The sequence below is a fragment of the Rhodamnia argentea genome, chromosome 8, assembly GCF_020921035.1.
Source record: "Rhodamnia argentea isolate NSW1041297 chromosome 8, ASM2092103v1, whole genome shotgun sequence".
Taxonomy (NCBI): domain Eukaryota; kingdom Viridiplantae; phylum Streptophyta; class Magnoliopsida; order Myrtales; family Myrtaceae; genus Rhodamnia; species Rhodamnia argentea.
The window spans coordinates 10457302-10477914 of NC_063157.1; the positions used below are offsets into that span (position 1 = coordinate 10457302).

Below are 20613 nucleotides of genomic sequence, written 5' to 3' on the forward strand. Positions count from 1 at the left end.
TCTTTTTGCCAATTAAATCTTAAAATTTTACAATTGTGCCCAGTCCATTTGGCCGCTCGATGCTGATGTGGTGCCGCCGGCGCTGACGTGGCAAATTTTTAAAAATATTTTTATCTTTTAATAATTTTTTCTGCCTTTTTTTGGTTTGGGCCTGTGGTTGGCGGTCTCCTGTCGGCCCGACAAAAAAATGGAAAAAGAAATTATTAAAAAATTCAAAAATTTTAAAAAAAGTTAATATATTAATAAAAATTTGCTATGTCAACGCCGATTGACTGAAAGAATTGAATTTGACACAATTACAGTATGTTTAGGACTTTTTGATGATTTTCCCATTTCTTTTCCCAAACCGCCATGTTCCCTCTTTCGTTTTTCTTGTCTTCCTCACAATATATGTGCCCTCGTGCTAATGAATTTAATTTACATCGAGCTTCACAAGGATTCTTCTAAGAGCAAAAGCGGTGAACAACCTCTAATCAGCTTTCTTTTTCTTCCCTTGGAGCCTTTAATCGGTTTATCAGGGCGTGTATGGCAACACTTATGCTTCATAAATCAACTTCTAACCCGAATTTAATTTTTTCACTTCTACTCAGAAGCATAAGTTAATTTTTCTAATTTTACTCCAAAAGTTAATTTCTGATGAGAGAAATTCGTTTGGTAATGGTTGAAAATTTCTACTTCTGAAATATTATTAACACAAAATCTTGTATAAAAAATTATTATCGATGGCCGAAAAATTTCTTCTTCATTTTTAAAATTTTTAAATTTCTTTAAAAAATAATTTTAATATTAAAAATATTATTTACTTTTAATTTTTTTTTTTACTTAAAGAGCCGAAGACGGAGACTCGGTGACAGTGGTGGTTGCGGTGGTGGTTGGCGGTGGCGAGCGGAGCTGTGGTGGTAAGCGGTTGGTGGCGGCTCGCGATGGGCAACGGTGGGTGGTGATTGACGACGAGCAATGGTTGGTGGCGGTGGTTACGAGTAGCCATGGGTGGCGGCCGGCGGAGGTCGGTGATCGGTGACGGCCATGGCAGCGGCCGACAAAGGTCTACGATGGACAATGGGCGGCGATTGGCGGTGGTTGCAAACGGCAATGGGCAGTGACCAGTGGAGGTCAAAGGTGGGCAATAGCCGATATTGGTTGGCGACAATGGGGGGGGAAGGGGGAAGAGGTGGCGGTGGTCACCGGCGGCGAGGAGCGATGGCTAGCGATGGTCATCACCGGGCGACGGCGGATGTCGGCGGCGGGCGTGTTCGAAAAAGGGATGAGGGCATAATGAAAATAAGGTGAAGCGAGAAGTACTTCATGAGTTTTTTGTTTTTGGTCTAGAAGTACTTCTTGAGTTGAAAAATACTTTTTGTAAGTTCTCAAATTGGGGAAAAACAGCTTCATAAGTAAAAATTCATTTTAGAAGTAAAATTGTTTACCAAACGAATTTATGCTTCAGAAGTTACATTACCAAATAGATTTCTGCTCCAGAAGCAATTCTAAAGCAGAAATCTTCTTCTAGAAATATTATCATGCCCACCTTTAGTTTTCGAAAAGGAAACCGGGGCACTCTCTCTTTGAGCAAGAAACGAATGTTTCTGCATTTTTTGTTTTTTGGACCCGAACGAGACCAACTGGATAGTCTACTGGCTCCCCCCCGCCTGCGTCATCGACCTCAACCGCAAGGCCTACCGGCCACAGGCTGTCTCCTTCGGCCCCTACCACCACGGCAAGCACCACCTCCTCCCCACGGAGGACCACATGCGCCGCGCGCTCTTCATGGACAACATCATCAACAGAGAGCGGGATGTCGCCCTGCTCCATGACCAGGGATCATCCAGAATATGCCCTCGGGAGCGACAAGGCAAGGCGGTCGCCAAGCTATTCAACTCGACGCTCGAACCCAACAGCAGCCTCAATAACGTGCGCAGGGAGGTCAGCAAGCACTGCAAGAAGCCCTGCAAAATGACCGTTTTGACAAATATTTTTCCCAACTGTTTTTCATTTTCATCATTATAAACTGATGATTCTCTTGTTTCAGTCTTCTTCATGTTTGTCCCAATTTGGACAGGTAGTGTGAAGGATGATCAGGATTTAGGCAAATGAAATCTTCTATGCGCACCATTTTCTTCTTCACTAAACTTGCTAAATTACAGCGAATAATATGGTTTTGAACAGAGTAAATCTCTGATCCCCATTGGCTTCAAATTTTAAAGTCATCTACATCCCAAGCGCCTAGCATCGCCTACCAATCAATCATCGACGACAGAGGGTAAAAGAAACTAACTGCTAGAGGCCGCCTTTATAAGATCCTATATCGAAATAAAGTGACAGAGAATTGCTAATTACGTACAGAGAGCCCACAAATTTGGAGAAAACTGCACTTCTCTAGCCTCACCGAACAGACCACATATTTTCTGTATCAACTGCAATGAACCACACTTTAATAGATGTATGTGGCTAGTTTGCTCCAATAAATATTCAGAGTCGAAGCACGATATCGAGCCTCCTATCTTCTTCCAATTCCGATTGAACTCAGCTGCCACAAGAAGAGTTATAGATTTCCAAACCTTGTCAGACAAAAGACTAACGTTTTGTACTTAAAATAGAAAAACGGAAGGAGGAGAGCATACAATGTTATTCTCAGGACCCCTCCAGTGGAAGCCCCGGAGGAAACCGGGCAAGACATTCGTTGCTGCAAGGACATAAACGGTCAACGCGTTCCTCCCCATCCCCTCCAGAACTGTGGTAGTACGCCTAAGTCCACTGAAATCAACCTGTTGAGGAACGGCACATTAGGAAAAACCAGAATGTGTGGAAGATAAGACGACTTGACGAGGACAAGATCCTCCCTGTAGCACAAGGACCTCAAATTGTAAAATCTCGACGAGTCCGATACGTGATCAAGAGAATCCACAGTGCATTACCATCAGATACATTAAGGTGAAGAGAATTCCAGCTACACACCAGCTGTGATGGCCATGTAACTGCATGTGTAGAGAGCCTTGTTCACTTGCATTCCTGTCACGACAAAGCAATCGACAGGTGAGTTAATAAAAAGTATCCACTGATAGTTGATTGCGATAAATCATCAAAGACCCAAAGTAAATCACCTAAAAGATCTAATGCCAGGCCTAGAGCCACAAGAAAAGAAGATGAGATCATCCAGTGGAAAGTTCTAACCCTGTGATGCTGAAAGCAGAATGCAAAAAGAAGACAGAGGTCAAAAATGTGATCTCCATTGGGGAAAATAAACTATCTCAATACACAATTCTGTCATCTCAAAATGGACAATCACATGTCCAAATTGCAAGCCGACCAAGTATGTAACCACGGCCATCACTGAACTGCATGCATAAAACATACAGATTGTTGGAATGCATGAAACCGGTAACAAATTACCAATTGTCCTCCTCTCATAAAAGGCCACCGCATTATACATATATATGTGTGTGTGTCCATAGTAAGGTGTGTCTAAACTTAACCACAGAGACAAGAAATATGTTATCTTTGGCCTTTTTATAGACAGAACCACTTTTGATTTAGCACTTAACATAGCAACCCCACTTTTCTCTCTTTCTTTCAACCTTCCCCTCTTCCCGCTTGAGTAGTTCTTGAAATGAATTGAAAGCACGAAGAGCAGTCTCTCAAGATAAACACCTTAAAAGCCCTCCAGGACCAAAGGGTAGCGTCAGCAGGCAACGGACCAGAATCTGGAGAATGAATACTGCATTGCTGTGAGAGAATGAATTATCAGAACAGATGTACACAAATCCAAGCAAGGAAAACCATAGACATAGAAGAAAGATACGATGGACAGACCTTTGTCCGAAGATATGTTGGCTTTCCGTATGATTGTCGTATTCCCAGCACTCGACGATCAACCATTGCAACAGCATTGCAAGCTGGTCCGGTACTTCCTCCCACTCCACATTTCACTTTAAAATGGACAAATTTTAGCACCTAGATAGTCACGAATCATACCAACATGATAAATCCAGGAAAAGATTGAGCAATGAATCAAAAAGCTCACCAAAATTCTTTCTTGTGAAAGGGAGGGGCATTCAGTTTGGATCTGATACTCCCATTCAGGCACGTACAAGCCATACAATAGCAAAATATATACAGTGGTAAGCACCAGTACTTCAGCCCTGGAAGAAGACGTGGACTTGGCATCAGCCATGGAAATTAACATGCTACAAGAATAATACAGTCCGAAGGAATGTCATCACAACTGCGGTCGACAAAGGGGAAAGACTTTAAAAATTGATAGACTCCGGACAGCTATAGAGTAAAAGGCTATTTCATGACTCTAGAAAAAAAAAATTTCTTTCTCATAGAGAATACCAAACATCCCAAGGTTCTTCATAGACACGGGAACGAGGTAAAAATTTGTTCCATTAGTTACATGACAATACTGTAGAGCTAAATAAAATATTGACTAGACGAGGAAGTCATTACCTAATCATTATACTATATAGAAGCAAAAGCTAAATAAAACATAATGTGATTTGCACGTCTATCATGTAATAAATGTTTTTGTCGATGACGTTGATTTTTTTTATGGGTTAATTGCTAGAAAAATCCTTAACTTCAAGTCTAATCTCAATTTCTTTTCGACCTTTTTATTTCGTATTATAAAAATTCAATTTTATTTTGGTTTCTAGTCTGCTCACGTATTTAAAATGACGGATATGCTCGGGGCACGTGCCATTCCACTTTTGACCTTAGAAGACAAAATTAGCCTCAAATGAAGAGCGATCAAGTGCTGATCCACAGAAGATTTTCACCTTCTGGTACTAAAGGATGCAGAGATAGGCTCATAGAACATAGAGCTTAGCCTGTCTAGCTCTTCGACAAGCAACTCGCCCACCACATCAGATCAGGTTGACAATTTGGTTTACCCACCACGCAAATGTACCTTATCCATGAACGACCGGGTGGAGCGGATAAAGACGGAGGACCGCGGCGGCAACGCTGAGAAGTCTTCTCCAGATCCTAAGACGAGATTTCCTTGTGCCGACAATGCTCATGTCATTGGCGGCGACAATGTCGATGTAGATTCTTGATTCGAGATTGCTCTAGCTCTAGAGTTGTCAAATAGGTACGTCGGATAAAAAATGATCCAATTCAAATTGATTAATTTTTATGTGTTAAAAAAACAAATGCGAAAGCGAACACATAACACGAGGATTAACATGGTTCAATCAAGGTGATCTACGTCCACGGGAGAGGCAAAACGAAATTCCACTATGATCAAAGAGAGTACTGATTATAGAAGTTGATTTTCGACTGAACAAAAGCACACGGCTCACTCGTCTCTCACATAAGGAAAATCCTCAATACCAAACGAAAAGAAACTCTAGCCGCAGTATAAAAAATAGAGCCTAAAAAAAATTTCTCGAGGGCATTGCCCCCAAACCCCCACGCAGATCTATTCGCATCGCAAATGAGATTTGTTCGCTTACTCCGAGTTGGGCCTATCGGTCCAACTCTCCGCGTCACGAACTAAATCTCAATTTTTCCTCCACTTTTTTGGGCCGCACAAAAATATGTCGGGTCGGGTGATAAACCGGATCGGGTACATAAAATTCAAGATATATTTTACATTATGGAATACAAACTTAGTGACACGTAGCTCGACCTACGATACTAAAACACGTCAATGTCATCGTATGCAATTATAGTTTCAAGAAGGATTGTGTCAAGAACACGGTTCGCAAGCTCGTCTCTAGACTCCCACCCTCTTAAACCATCAAATCCACCATTCGTGTACCGGAAGGTCGTGGCCAATGGGAATTTAGAGCGACTGTGAAGGCCCTCTTTGTTTTTTCACTTAAATTCGCACCAGCTTCTTGGTCAATTCGATCAAAGAAGATAATGGTACCATGGAAGATGATTTCAGTTGCCTAAAAACTTGATCACCCTTCACACTACCGACCCAAATTGGACCAACTTGAAGTAGACTGAAAAGATGAAGCTTCCATCATCCAAAACATTCAAAGAGGAAGATATCAACGTGATTGAAAATAGGAGGAAAATACATTCAGAACAACAATCAACAACCGATCAAGAGATTATTATCAAGCGCGCCACCCGGAGAAGAACCCGAAAACTGTAAAAAAAAAATTATTGCACCAGAGGCAAGGGGAGGGCTCAACCATTGTAGCTGAGCACGGAATACACCGTCTGAATTATGGTGAGCGCGAAGAGGAAGACGGCGGCGACGAGAGACAGTATAGCCCATGGATTCCTGAAGTAGGTGTGGATGAGGTTAGCCCTCCACACGTTCCAGGGCTTCTTGCAGTACCTGCTGACCTTCTTGTGCACGGCATCGAGGGTGCTGTCGGGCTCGAGGGTCACGTCCTTGGACAGCGAGTTGAACAGCTTGGCAACCGCCTTGTCGCTCCCGACGGCATTCTGGATGATGCCCCGGGCGTGGAGCAGCGCGACGTCCCGCTCATTATCGATGATATTGTCCATGAAGAAGATGTAGGACGTGACCTCGTTCCCGGCCCCGACGTGGAAGCGCTCGAACGCTATGAGGTTGAGGAACATGGACTCAGTGGTGTCGTCCACCACAATCACGGGGAGCCTCAGGACCCCTTTGGAGAAGGAGATGTCCTTGAGGCTGTCGGTCTTGCTCTTCTTGAACCGAATCCCGGCCTCGTCGAGCTCGGTGGCCGACCGGATGATCTCCTCACTGCCATCGTGCCCCATCTTGACCATCTCGTGGTGGACCTTCTTCTTGGGGTCCGTCAGCATGCTCTTCCTGAAGACGTCCAGGACGTGCAGGCATTTGCCCATCTTTGTGACGCGCGTGCCGAGGGAGCAGAACTTGAGGATGAGCTTGTTGACGAATTCATTGTCCTGCGTTATTGGAGTAAAGTCAGTACATCGCGTCCGAGATTGTGGTCGTATCGATACTACTTGAGGAAAAGATGAAAAAGGAAATGAAGTTTCCGACAGCGGCGATAGATTTAATAAAGAAAGTAACCTTCTTGCCGTTGCTCTCAACAGTGACCAGCCGATCCAGCACTAGCATCGGAAGCTGATTCTCCAGCATCAGCATATCCCGTCGTATGTACGGCATTATGTAGAGCTTCCCGTGGTTGCTGAAGATGGGGTCGTTGGGCGCGTAGTCGTCCACCACCTGCGTCGCGGTCCTCAGGATCTCGAGCATGAAGCAGCCGTCGGTGATCATCAGCTCCAGGAACCGACCCGCGCCCTCGCTGCCACCCTCCTTCCACTTTGGGTCCAACGCCTCGTAGCTCTCCTCGAGGTCCTGCGCCACCTCCCTCATGGACTCGAGGAAGGGCTCGAGGCACTTCCTGGACCGCTTGAGGAAGTGGAGGAGCGCGCGGTGCTTGTGCTCCTCCATGGGGCGGAGGCGGTCCTCACCGTGGTGGTAGGGCCCGAAGGAGATGGCCTGCGGCTGGTAGGCTTTGTGGTTGAGCTCGGTGACGCAGGCGGGGACCCTGTAGACGCACCGCTTCTCCCATATCTGTCGCTCGTCGACGGGCATGCGCTTGAGGCTCTCGTTAACGTAGATGGTCCATTCGGTCTGGTTCCGGTCCAGCGGTCGCGGTTCAGGCGACATGGTTCCGCAAGTTTCAAAGTTTCCGAAAGTGTATGTTCTGGAGCGTCTTAAGCTCTCTCTCTCTTTCTATTTTATGCTGGAAGGTGTAAAGAGGAGAGGTGAATTTATCGATATAGAGAGATGGGGAAGAGTGTCGAGGGATAAAGCTTGAGATTCGTCCAAGCTCCGAATGCTTGAGACTGAAGAGGTAAAGAGACAAAGTGTTCAACGTTCCATGGAAGCCGTGGGTATCGAATCGCATGATCATGTACGTGCCTTTGAAGACGATGAATCTCGCGGGTGTCTGTCTGAAATAAAGGGGGTACTGTGAATTGAGTACATGTTATCAGTAAGTGTAATCAACCGCGAGCATTGATGAGCTCCAATGGAGAAAATCTTTGTTAATGGTCCAATCATCTCTCGCCATCCTACATGGTACGTTGCCAGTCCAGCAATTTTCTACGAAAGTTAGTCTGAAAGACTATATCGGAATTTCGCGCAAAGACTTATGACTCAACCAACAAAATTTAAAAGTTTAGGATCGAATCAATAACCGTGTAATATATTTAGGACTGATTAGACAATTTCCCCCATTATAAATGATTATGAGCTCCAATCGAGAAGTACTTGGATCCATTAAAGTTTTTGCATCCTAACATGACTTCTTACTTCATACTCACTTCTTATATCATGCAACTCTTTCACTTCACTCTTTCGAGATAAATTACAGCACTATGCATCTTTGGGCTTAAGCTCTAATTAAGAATATTAATGACCCCATGTTGCGTCTCGTCCTGTCCGGACAACACATTCAATATGTAATCCCAAAGTAAATCAGGTGCAGAACATTCCTTGCTTGCTCAGGGAGAAAGTGCCCTCGGTTTCTCTTTCAGAAACTGATTAAAAGGCTGTTTATTGCTTTTGCTCTTAGAAGAAAGAATCCTCGTGAACATGGTTTGGATAAAAGAAACCATAGCCCATTATCATGATAACCTTCAATTATTAAGTCAGTTTTTTTTTTCCTTTTACCTAGGTCGGTGTTACATTAACATAAGACAGTTTACATGCCTATCATGTATTTTGAACGACGTTGTCCGCCACGTCAGCCATAAAATATGGTTGTTCCGGAATTTTGGGTTGTCGCAGACTCGGCATCATACGAAGACTACGTAGCCTATGAAGAAGTGACCCCACCAGCCATGGGGCGGCGGCTACAGGCATGAGTCATCGCGCCAGTTTATTGTAATAAAAACAAAAAAAAAAGGAAAAAACAAATAAACAAGAAAAATATTAAAAAAAAAGTAAAGGGCGAAAAATGTCATTGACCAGCCGATGAGTCAGGCCCTTCTCTTTATACTGATATGGCTACTTCAAATCATTATTTCAGAAAATGAGAGTACTCTACAACCTTATTTGAAAAAACGAAGATACCTCGGGCTCGTATTTAAGAAAACAAAGGTATTCAGGCCTTTTCTAAGTCCGCTGTTCCTGGAGCCAGACGCTGAATCCAACAGTTGATTCTCTTGCAAAACCGAGATTTACCGTCAACGTTATGGTTGTTCTTTGCAGGTTAATCAGATCCAGCTGTCCCCGATCGCAAGCCAAGCCCATCGTCATGGTTGCCATGAAAGCCTGGAGCCCTTGCCACTACTCTTGCCTGACCCGAGAAGTCCAGCGGTGAGCTCCGCTGGCCCAGCCACCGACGCTCGCTGCCACGAGTCCCCGACGTTGCTGTGCCATGAATCACCGCAAGCCCCATTGAAACTCATACACCGGCAACCACTGTGAGCCATCTCTGTCATTCTCTATTCAACCCATGTTCGAGCCAAGCCGTTCCAGTTCGATCCCGATCCGCATTGGGAAAGAAAATATTTGCACAATATATGGAATAGGTAATTTCCGTTATCCGTTGATTGTCTAGATAATGTTACCTATTTTTAACCTATTTGAAATCTCATGCATATAATTTTTCTAGATTTAGAAAACTAATCCAGATTAGGGAATATTTCCTACGGACAACGCGCACATGTCAATATCCGGATCTCGACCATGAGATAGCTTTACCGATAGCACGGGAAATCGAGCAGTCCGATCTACAGTTACGTATATCCGACTTGCCGATTTTATCCGTCAAACAAATTTGGATTAGATATTTTCTCAAAAGATCATGCATTATCTCTAGCATATTTTGAATGCATATTTTATCTTGATTTGTTTCCCAATTTGGAAAAACCTCAAAAAGATCATACATTAGGAAGATAAGAAATCTTATCTCATTGGTAGCATTTCATGTAGAGCGATATGATATTACTAATAGATTGGGTGCATTTTAAATAATCTGCATATAGATCAGAATGCATCCCGCTATAAACAGGATTTGCATCACATGGCATGTTGATCTTTTGCTGGAACCTTTCCTAAGGCATTCTTTTCATTTTGACTCGAGGTGGCTTCGTCGTTTGGCTCACCATAGCCTAAGTTGACAATTTTCCATACATCATAGGCACCGCGTACAGCTTTCATTCTAACAGCCCAATTAGCATAATTTTCTTTGGTGAGACAATGATATTGACGAGGAAGTTGATTGTTTATTGAGCCAATGACTAAGAACCGTAAGCTATGATACCAATTTGATGAGGATAATTTGAAGTGAAGCACTCACAACTCACATAACTCATGAAGGAGAACGAGATGAATATACCTTTCTTTATTTCACTTTGATTTTCATCCGAACAAAATTATCACAAGAACATCCTTTATATAGAGGCTTGCTACATGACTCTTGATCTTACGCTTATATAACTCATAAATATATCTAACATTCTAAAGAGATAAATTCCTAAAAATAAGAACAATCACGACGCATTTGAAGTGAAGCACTCACAACTCACATAACTCATGAAGGAGAACGAGACGAATATACCTTTCTTTATTTCACTTTGATTTTCACCCTAACAAAATTATCACAAGACCATCCTTTATATAGAGGCTTGTTACATGACTCTTGATCTTACGCTTATATAACTATAAATATATCTAACATTCTAAAGAGATAAATTCTTAACAATAAGAACAGTCACGACGCATTTAAATCGGCAACGTAATACTTGATCGGCAATCGACAACCCCTAAATTGATAACCTAGTCGAAAGTATTGACACCGATACTCTCATTTTAGTTTAATTGCTACCAAGTTTGATATTTGAATGAAAAAGAGTGAAAAAAATGTACGGTTAGTGGGCGGCTAAGTTTGAAGCAAAGAGAGACCAATAGGAAATCATGGATTTTGCATTACAAAGGCTTTAAGTACAGTGAAGATGACACAGTAAAAGAAAGTCTTCTCCACGAGCTTCAACGGTGACTCTTCTTTTATATCAAACATTGACTACTGCCAAGATTTTTTCTGCTACAAAATTCAAATATCACTAAGAGAGAGAGAGAGAGAGAGAGAGAGAGAGAGAGAGAGTATCGTAGAGTATTCTAAGGACAGTATATAACAATAACAACAATCAACAGCTAATCAAGAGAGCCATTAGGAGAAAACCCGGAGCAAAGGGAGGGTTCATTTCTTGTAGCTGAGCACGGTATATACGGTCTGTATTATGCTAAGCCCGAAGAGGAGGAAGGCCGCAATGAGAGACAATATAACCCAAGGATTCCTGAAGTAGGTGTGCATGAGGTTGGCCCTCCACTTGTGCCTCCTCTTCTTGCAGTACTCTCTGACCTTGTTGATCACGTCATGGAGGCTGCTGTCTGGGTCGAGCATCACGTCCTTGGCCAGCGAGTTGAACAGCTTGGCTGCCGCCTCATCGCTCTCCATGGCATTCTGGATGATGCCCTTGGTGTGGAGCAGCGCGACGTCCTGTCCCCTGTCGATGATGTTGTTCATGAAGGAGATGTAGGACGTGACCTCGTTCCCAGCCTCAACGTGGAAACGCTCGAATGCGATGAGGTTGAGGAATATGGACTCGGTGTCTTCGTCCACCTTGATTGTGGGGAGCCTCATGATCCCGCTGGCAAAGGAGATGTCCTTCAGGCTGTAGGTGTTGCTATTCCTGAACCGGATCCCGTGCTCGCGGAGTTCTGTCGCTGACCGGATTATCTCCTTGCTGCGCTTGCTCACCGCCTTGTCCAACGTGGGCTGGACCAGATTCTTCCTGAAGACGTCCAGGACGTGCAGGCATTTTCCCATCCTTGGATTGTTCGGGGAGGGGGAGCAGAAGCAATCGAGGATGAGCCTGTTGATGTACTCGTCCTCCTGCAATGTTGGAGTAAAGTCAGTCTTTTTTCCCTTCCTCCTGTTGTCATATGAATTTTCCTAGAGCAAAAGAGGGATAAGGAGACCATAAGTGCCATAATATTCGTACTGTGCTCACTTGAGTGCCATAACTATTTTTCCAATCACTTAAGTGCTATTGAATTCTAAAGAACGTTCACTTGAGTGCCATAACTTTTAAAAACGTTTACCTAAGTATTAAAAAACTTGTGGTGAACTATTTTTAAAAATTATGGCACTCAAGTTATCGATTAAAAAATTATGATACTTAAATGATTTAAAAAAAAGTTATAGAACTCAAGTAAGTGCCGTACGAAAGTCATGACACTCGTGGATTTGTTCTCTTTCCAATAGAAGGTAAAAAAAAGAATTGCCTCATAGTGGTCACAGACCTAATAATGTATAATTCATGCCTCTGAAATCTGCAAGTTGTACTGTGAACATAGTACGGGGGTTTACATGCGGGCAAAAAAATCTCTCTTACGACGGAACAAAACCTAAGGAATTGACCTTCTTGCCATCACAGACGGCAACCAGCCGATCCAACACTAGCATGGGCAGCTGATTCTCCAGCAGCAGCATGTCCCGCCTAATGTTTGGAAGTACGTAGAGCTTCCCATGGTTGCTGAAGATGGGGTCATTGGGCGCATAGTCGTTCGCCTCCTGTGAAGTGGTCCTAAGGATCTCGAGCATGAAGCAGCCATCAGTGATCATAAGTTGCAGAAATAAGCCCGCCACGCCCTTGCCACCACCCTCCATCCACTTCGGGTCCAGCGTGTCGTAGCTCTCCTCGAGGTCCCCCGCCACCTCCCTCAGGGACTCAAGGAAGTGCTCTAGGGGCTTCCCGGACCGCCTGAGGAAGTGGACGAGCACGCGGCGCTTGTGGTCCTCCATGGGACGAAGGTGGTCATCGCCGTGGTGGAAGGGGCCGAAGGAGACGGTCTGCGGCCGGTAGGCCTCGCGGTTGTGGACGGTGATGCCGGCAGGGACCCTGTAGATGGACCGCTTCTCCCAGTACTGTTGTTCGTCGGAGGGCATGAGCTCGAGGCTGAGGCTCTCGTTGACTTGGACGATCCAGTTGGTCTCGTTCAGGTCGAGAGGAGGCATGGTTCCGCAAGTGTCACGGGCTTCCACAAGGATCTGTTCTTGGTTTTCTCTTTAGACCATGAATGCGTGACTCCCTTTTTGTGCACTGAGTAAAGAGAAAAGTTGTTTTTAAGCAAGCATGTCCCGGGAAAGCCGTAGGAATCGATTTGCACGGAACGCGATTCACGTGATTTATCGGCATCGAATAAACTTTTCAAGACCAATAGCTCTATCAAAATCAAAAGTTGTGATATGTCCGAAGCACAATCAAGGAGTTATTGTGTCGTGCACATTCTCTGGCAATCTACTCTCCCGAAGGTTCCAAACTCTTCAACAATTGCTAGAGAACCTCTTTCGATCGAGTTACACAAAAAGCTCTCTCATTTCTCAAATTCAGAATAATAAAGTGGAATAGAGAATAGCGGAATTTCCGTGTATTTCGTCATACCATAATTAAGAATACATCAACCTATTTATAGGTTTTATAAGATGAGTATATAAAATAACATGTGTCGATCATAATCAAACGCACAATTTTGAGGGATATATATAATCAATAGAATAAAATCTCTAAATATCTTTTTGTCCCCTTCAAACTCAAGTTCCTTGAGTTTGTATCCAAGTCTAGATGATGTCCAGTGGCTGTGGCATGACAAACCAGGCAGCGTTCGGTACTTGTCCGTGATGAAACTTCTAGATCTAGCTAGTCTATGGCCGGTGAGTTTGGTGGTGTTGTTGGCTTCTCGAAACGATGTGTGAAAGGTTGAGAATTAAAGGGGAAATAACAACCGGCGGATATGGCTGGCTAGCGAAATAATATCTGAGCAACGTGGCTGATACAGCTGGCATCATAGTATCAAATGGTCTATATAGCTAGCTTGGAAAAACAGTTACTTAAGGATGCGGCATATGTAGCTGGCATTGAAAGAAAAGACACCCGCATGAAAAAGGCTCGACTGGGCTGGTAGTCCGATTCTGAGGTGGAACGATTGAACCAATGAATGATTTTTTATTTCAATTTTTCAGAATTGGCCCTTAGTGGGCAATTCTAAGTTTTATGGTAGGAACCATCCACCTGGGCCATGCTCACCCCTGTTGGGTTCATTACTTTCACATTTGCATCCACAATGTGACCTTTGAGACAGATTTAGGTACCACATATCATTGAAGAAAACGTACATGAGCGTCCTTTCAAAGAGAGTCGACTGCTTGAAGATCTTTTTCGCATTTCACATTGAAAACTAAGGGTCGAGTCCACTGATGATATCGGCATTTGACCATTAAACAAGAACAGCCACACTACACAGTTTTGAATTTTTGTTCCTCATTGCATTCTTCGTAGTTAGAAATTGGGGACATTCTTTTAATTAAGGACAGTGTGGCCGCATCAAACATAGACGAAGTCATGGCTACCAATCTTTTTTTTTTTTGGCAAATCAATCCATTCTGAAATTTAGAAAAGGGCATATTTTGACTTCCAAAGATCAAGGGAGCCCGGCCACACAAGCAAGGGAACAAAAGAATACTTCAGGGAGTGAGACTGGGCAGAACGTCTCCACCAAATACGCACATATTCGTTCAGTTTTGGACAGAGACAGCCAGAGGTCTGAGGAGATAAAACATATTCGTGCATGAGCCTGGGTTTGTTTCACGGAAAACTCAAGATTCGAAAAAAAAAAATTAAAAAATAATTATTTGTATCCTTTACAAGAATAGATGAACAAAAATATTTTTAGTACTCATCAAAATAATAGGCATAAATTGTTATTGATAATGAAAACATTTTTCTTTGACTAATTCTTCTAAGCAATGTAACCAATCATTTTTTTGGAAAATATTTTTCAAATCTTGAGTTTTCCATGAAACAGATGCACGCTAAGTGGAAAAAAGGAAAAAAAAACCAAAAAAAATCAAAAATTTTTTTAAACATATATCAATTTTTTTTTAATTTTTATTTTTTCTACTTTTTTATGTGCCAGTCAAAAAGAAAATAAAAAGGAAAACAAAATAAAAAAATTCAAAAAATATAAAAATATTATTAAAAATTGTCAATGTCGGTGCTGACCGCGTCATGCGGGAGGGCCGGCATACACGTCAATGATTTGCAACTATAATTGGTGGAATTAATTCAATTAACAAAATGTGAGAAAGTTTAAAACTCAATTGGCAAAATAAAAAAGTTTAGGATTTTTTTATAAAAAAAAATGGAGAATTATGGCCCCACATGCACACAATTGGTTATGGAAATTAAACAGTTCAGAAGCATTAAAACAACAAGGCATAGACTCCTTTAGCTAGACACACGTGAATTCTTTTTTCATAAATTGAGGGAACGCTTAGGGGCTGTTTGGTAAAGTTTCTGTTCCAAAAATAGATTCCGATTAGAATCAATTTTTTTTATTCTATTCCCTGGATAGGTTTTTTATTCTCAATTTTTCATTTAAATCAAATAATTACATAATCACATTTGATGACTTTCCTCATACCCCATAGTTGCCATCCTCTTGCACCATGACATCTTTTTGCCCCAAATAAGGATGCTTAAGATTTGTTCCTTCGAATGATAATATGCTAAAATTGTTATTTTTCCATGATTCTCTTAAGGCTATGCATATGCCAAGGATGAAAAAGGTGATTCCGATTATCTTTTATTGCTCAAAATGAATAAATTTATCTCTACCACATAGGTGACTCGGTTTTATTCTTGAATAATATGCGAATGATTACTGATGCAGCATGGTACTCCGGCAAAAAATTAGTCATGGTTTAGGAAATTGGAAGATAAAATCACTAAAAACATGATTGGCCAGTTGAATGGACTCATTTCATACTTTTTTGAGATTTTTTGAGAAATTTCGGGATTTTTCGGAACGATATGCCCATGAGGGGCAAAATTGTCATTTGGGAGAAATCAAAAGGCAAAGTAATCAAAAATAGGATTGGCCAATTCAAATGACCCATCTCCTAATTTTTTAGATTTTCTTGGAATTTTTTATGATTTTTTTTCTATTTTTGATGAATTTTTCATTTTTTGGATTTTTAAATCATTTTCTGATTTTATTTTATTTTTTATTAATTTCCTAAATTTTTATTAAAAAAATTATTTGGACCTGGTTGGGTTGACTCGACCCACGCCTCATGGGCGCCCAACAAAAGTGAAAAAAGACTATCGTTGCCTTTTTGATTCTCAAAAGTGTTCTCTTTCTGAAGAATTAACCCTTTTTTTAATTCTTATTTTTGGTCCAAAAGTGCTTCCGAGAGCAGAATGAGAATCATTTGTTTTAGCAAGCATGTTTCTGATTCTTTTTTATTCTGAAGAACATAATCGGAGAAATAAAAACGTTACCAAATAGGTCCTTACTGGCTGCAAGTTTGTGACGCGGACCTAGGCCCAAAAGAATAATAAAGAATGAGGATATATGTATTTGCAATTTTTTTTTGTCATAGGATTTTTCTACAGTTGGACTTGGCTGGATTATCTTTAGCGGGCTTCCATTTGATATTGAGTAATGCTCTCTTCCTCGTGATTAGAATTTGATCTCTTTGCAAAGTTCAACGCGCAACTGACTATTATATATGATAAATGCATCAGTTTTAAGTTTCAACATTGTCCGGAACCCGTGTTTCCTTTGTTCAGTTGAATGTTGCTGGGCAATTTCTCGGTTTTTCTTGGCTCTGGCTTGTATGCAAACTATAAGCTTATGGGGAAGTGCTCATTCCAAGGGATTCAATCAAAGGGTGTTTCTAATTATAATCCAAGCTAGTCTATAAGTCGATTGTGTTTTGTCTTGACTCAAGTATCAATTTTTTTGAAAAACGATCACTTCGGTGTCAAAACTTTCAAAACGTTTACTTAAATGCTAATTTAAAAAAAAAATGCTCACTTCAGTACCAACTCCGGCAAGCCACGTCAATTTAAATATTAATAAAAATAGGCCAAATCGGATTTTTGGCGAGCCACGTAAGTTCAAATGGAAGTTGGCATTGAAGTAAGTATTTTTAAAAAAATTAGCACTTAAGTGATGTTTTTGAAAGTTTTGGCCTTAAAGTGAGCGCCGGACACAAGTTGTGGCACTTGTAGTGTACTTTAGCCCAAATTCATTATTTTGTTCTCACTTGGATTCAGTGGAATACAAGTGTAATCTCACTTTAAGCTTGATTCTTTCCCACTCAAGGAGAATGATACAAGAGCATAATCTTATTTCAATTATTTTAAGTGTTTTTATCCTAATTTAGTCTTTTTTTTCATTGTTTTAGGATTATAAGTACTCATGTGATTCTTGTACAATGGTCATGTGTATATTTTATTAGGTTAGAAGGTTGAGATTGAAAGTTATTAATTTAGATCCAAAGGATAAATTTCTATAACAGCTGGTGCTAGCAGTCTCACTGAAACAAGTTAGGTCCCGATTCAATCCTCGATCTCGAAAATTTGGAGATCGAGACTACTAGTCCGGTCCCCGGTTCCATATTGGGATCGGACCAGCTCGGATCATGCATACTCCCCTAGACCCAAGCCTTTTAGATCAAGCGCTCGACTATCGGATAGGTTAGGAGTAAGCATAAAAGTACTACTTGTCTAGGATTGGAGCTTGGCGAAGACGTGAGTGGAATCAGCTCCAGAACGAGCTTGAGCCTCACTTTTCTTCTTCTCAGGCATCGCGGGTCGAGGGAGCGGCTGGGCAGAGCAGTTGAGCAGCGACATCCGGTCTTGAAGAACTGCTGGCAATGAATCGCTGCAGCTGTCGGAGCTCAATCAAGCTTGAGGAGTGCTCGTGCGAGAGTGAGAATAAAGCTATGTTACACGTACACAGGACACGACAAGCGATGATAGTTGACCGCGAGTCCGGCCTTGGACACACGTTGACTACGTGTCCGAGAAGAATCTGGCGGTGTCCGAGCGTGTCAAACACGTGTCCGAGTCCGACACGTGTCCAACACGGAAAAAAATTGCAAAACTGCGAGTCCGTGGAACATGGGAAGAGAGCATCGAGAGAAGAAACAGAGAGGGAAGAGGGAAGTTGTCTAAAAATGAAGCGGAGAGAGAGAGAGAGAGAGAGAGAGAGAGAGAGAGAGAGAGCGTGAGCCGTGAGGTGCCTTAATAAGGGAAATGGATGGCGACGTCAGAGGGCAGGTGGCGTAGGGGAGGTTGATTAAAAGGTTCCGCAGTCCAATCGGAAACCGAATTTTGCACCGGACCAATTTTACTTCAACGGACACGGCTAATTAAATTCAAATAGTCCGTCCCCATTAATGGCCCCAACTATAGTATTAAGCTCAATTAGTCCGCCGTGCTAAAACATCTTGAAAACTCGTCCATTCAATATTCGAAGTCTGATAAAATTTTCTATCCCGCTTATAAACTTAATTGGCGAAAAATCAGGTCGTTAACGGTACTCCCATAAATCCCAACATAAAGGCTTTAAGTACACTGAAGATGTCATAGTACATGAAAGTCTTCTCCACGAGCTTCAACGCAGACTCTTCTTTTATTACAAAAATTAGCTGCTTCCAAGATTTTTTTTTTCTTCTACAAAATTCACATACCACTAAGAGAGAGAGGGAGGGAATATCGTGGAGTATTCTAAAGAGAGTATATCACACCAACAACAATCAACAACTAATCAAGAGAGTCATTAGGTGAAAAGTTAAAACCCGAAAAATGGAGAAAAAATATATTGTACCAAGAGGAATAGGGAGGGTTCATTTTTTATAGCCGAGCACGGTATATATGGTCTGAATTATGGTAAGCCCGAAGAGGAGGAAGGCGGCAAAGAGAGACAATATAACCCAAGGATTCCTGAAGTGGGTGTGCATGAGACTGGCCCTCCACTCGTGCCTTCTCTCCTTGCAGTATTCTCTGACCTTCTTGATCACGCCATGGAGCCCGCCGTTCGGGTCGAGCATCACGTCCTTGGCCAGCGAGTTGAACAGCTTGGCAGCTGCCTCGTCGCTCTCCATGTAATTCTCGATGATGCTCTTCTTGCGGAGCAGCGCAACATCCGGCGCCTCATTGATGAGGTTGTCCATGAAGCAGATGTAGGACGTGACCTCGGTCCCAGCCTCGACATGGAAGCACTCAAACGCAATGAGGTTGAGGAACATGGACTCGGTGGTGTCGTCTACCACGATCACGGGGAGCCTCAGGACCCCGCTGCCAAAGGAGATCTCCTTGAGGCTGTCGGTGCTGCTTTGCTTGAACTGGATCCCGTGCTCACAGAGCTCGGTGGCTGGTGGGATTACCTCCTCGCTGTCCTTGCCCTTCCTCTTTTTATTCTTCTTGGACTCCATTAGCAGGCTCTTCCCGAAGACGTCCGGGACGTGCAGGCATGTTCCCATGCACGCGTTGTTCAGGTTGTCCATGCTCACCACTTGGTCCGGATTGAGATGGACCCGCTTCTTCCTGAAGACGTCCAGGACGTGCAGGCATTTTCCCATGCTTGGATTGTTCTCGCTGGCTCCCCTGAAGTTGAGGATGAGCCTGTTGATGTATTCTTCCTCCTGCATTATTGGAGTAAAGTCAGTTCAATTTCCCTTCCTCCTGATGTCATGTGGATTGTCCATGAGTAGAAGGTATAAAAAGAAGTTTCTAATATCGGTTATAGATCAGGATTGGAGCATTAGATTTGATTCCTTTGAGATTGCCAAGATGTACTGTGAACCCAGTACGGCGGTTTACATGCGTGCGAAAAATATCTCTTACGACGGAGCAAAATCTAAGGAACTAACCTTCTTGCCATTACAGACGGCGACCAGCCGTTCCAGTACTAGCATGGGAAGCTGATTCTCCAGCAGCAGCATGTCCCGACCAATGACAGGAAGTATGTAAAGCCACCCGTGCTCGCTAAAGATGGGGTCGTTAGGCGCATAGTCATCCACCTCCTTATTTGTGAACCTTAGGATCTCGAGCATGAAGCAACCGTCAGTGATCATAAGCTGCAGAAATAAGCCCGCCACGCCTTTGCCACCACCCTCCATCCACTTCGGGTCCAGCGTGTCGTAGCTCTCCTCAAGGTCCCCCGCCACCTCCCTCAGGGACTCAAGGAAGTGCTCTAGGCGCTTCCCGGACCGCCTGAGGAAGTGGACGAGCACGCGGTGCTTGTGGTCCTCCATGGGACGAAGGTGGTCCTCGCCGTGGTGGAAGGGGCCGAAGGAGACAGCCTGCGGCCGGTAGGCCTCGCTTTTGAGGTTGGTGATGTGGGCGGGGACCCTGTAGATGGACCGCTTGTTCCAGTGCCGTTGGTCATCGGAGGTCTTGCTCTTGAGGCTCTCCTCGACTTGGACGATCCAATTGTTCTCATTCAGGTCGAGAGGAGGCATGGTTCCGCAAGTTTCGCAGGTTTTTACAAGGGTCTGTTCTTGTTTTTCTCTTAAAACCATGAATGTGTAACTCCCTTTTTGTGCACTGAGTAAAGAGAAAAGTTGTTTTTAAGTAAGCAGGTCCCGGGAAAGCCGTAGGAATCGATTTGCATGGAACACGATTCACGTGATTTATCGGCATCGAATAAACTTTTCAAGACCAATAGCTCTATCAAAATCAAAAGTTGTGATATGTCTGAAGCACAATCAAGGAGTTATTACTTCGTGCATATTCACTGGCATCCTACACTCCCGAAGGCTCCAAACTCTTCAACAATTGCTAGAGAACCTCTTTCCAACGTGTTATCAACACAAAAAACTCTCT

At 42.9% G+C, this 20613-nt stretch overlaps 3 protein-coding genes across 3 annotated transcripts; all 3 read right to left on the bottom strand.

Annotated features, from left to right (window-relative positions):
* Positions 1-5992: 5992 nt before the first annotated feature.
* LOC115727678 (UPF0481 protein At3g47200-like) lies at positions 5993-7707 on the bottom strand. Its single transcript, XM_030657937.2, has 2 exons — positions 6986-7707; positions 5993-6858 (listed from the first exon to the last, which is right to left on the bottom strand). The coding sequence occupies exons 1-2, from the start codon at positions 7586-7588 to the stop codon at positions 6145-6147; spliced, it is 1317 nt and encodes a 438-aa protein (XP_030513797.1). The 5' UTR covers positions 7589-7707; the 3' UTR covers positions 5993-6144.
* A 3415-nt stretch (positions 7708-11122) lies between these two features.
* On the bottom strand, positions 11123-12960 carry LOC115727679 (UPF0481 protein At3g47200-like). Its single transcript, XM_030657938.2, has 2 exons — positions 12354-12960; positions 11123-11825 (listed from the first exon to the last, which is right to left on the bottom strand). Exons 1-2 carry the CDS (start codon positions 12948-12950, stop codon positions 11130-11132), a joined length of 1293 nt encoding a protein of 430 aa, XP_030513798.1. The 5' UTR covers positions 12951-12960; the 3' UTR covers positions 11123-11129.
* A 5672-nt stretch (positions 12961-18632) lies between these two features.
* LOC115727676 (UPF0481 protein At3g47200-like) lies at positions 18633-20249 on the bottom strand. The gene is made up of 2 exons (XM_048284280.1): positions 19659-20249; positions 18633-19430 (listed from the first exon to the last, which is right to left on the bottom strand). Exons 1-2 carry the CDS (start codon positions 20247-20249, stop codon positions 18633-18635), a joined length of 1389 nt encoding a protein of 462 aa, XP_048140237.1.
* Between the last annotated feature and the right edge of the window lie 364 nt (positions 20250-20613).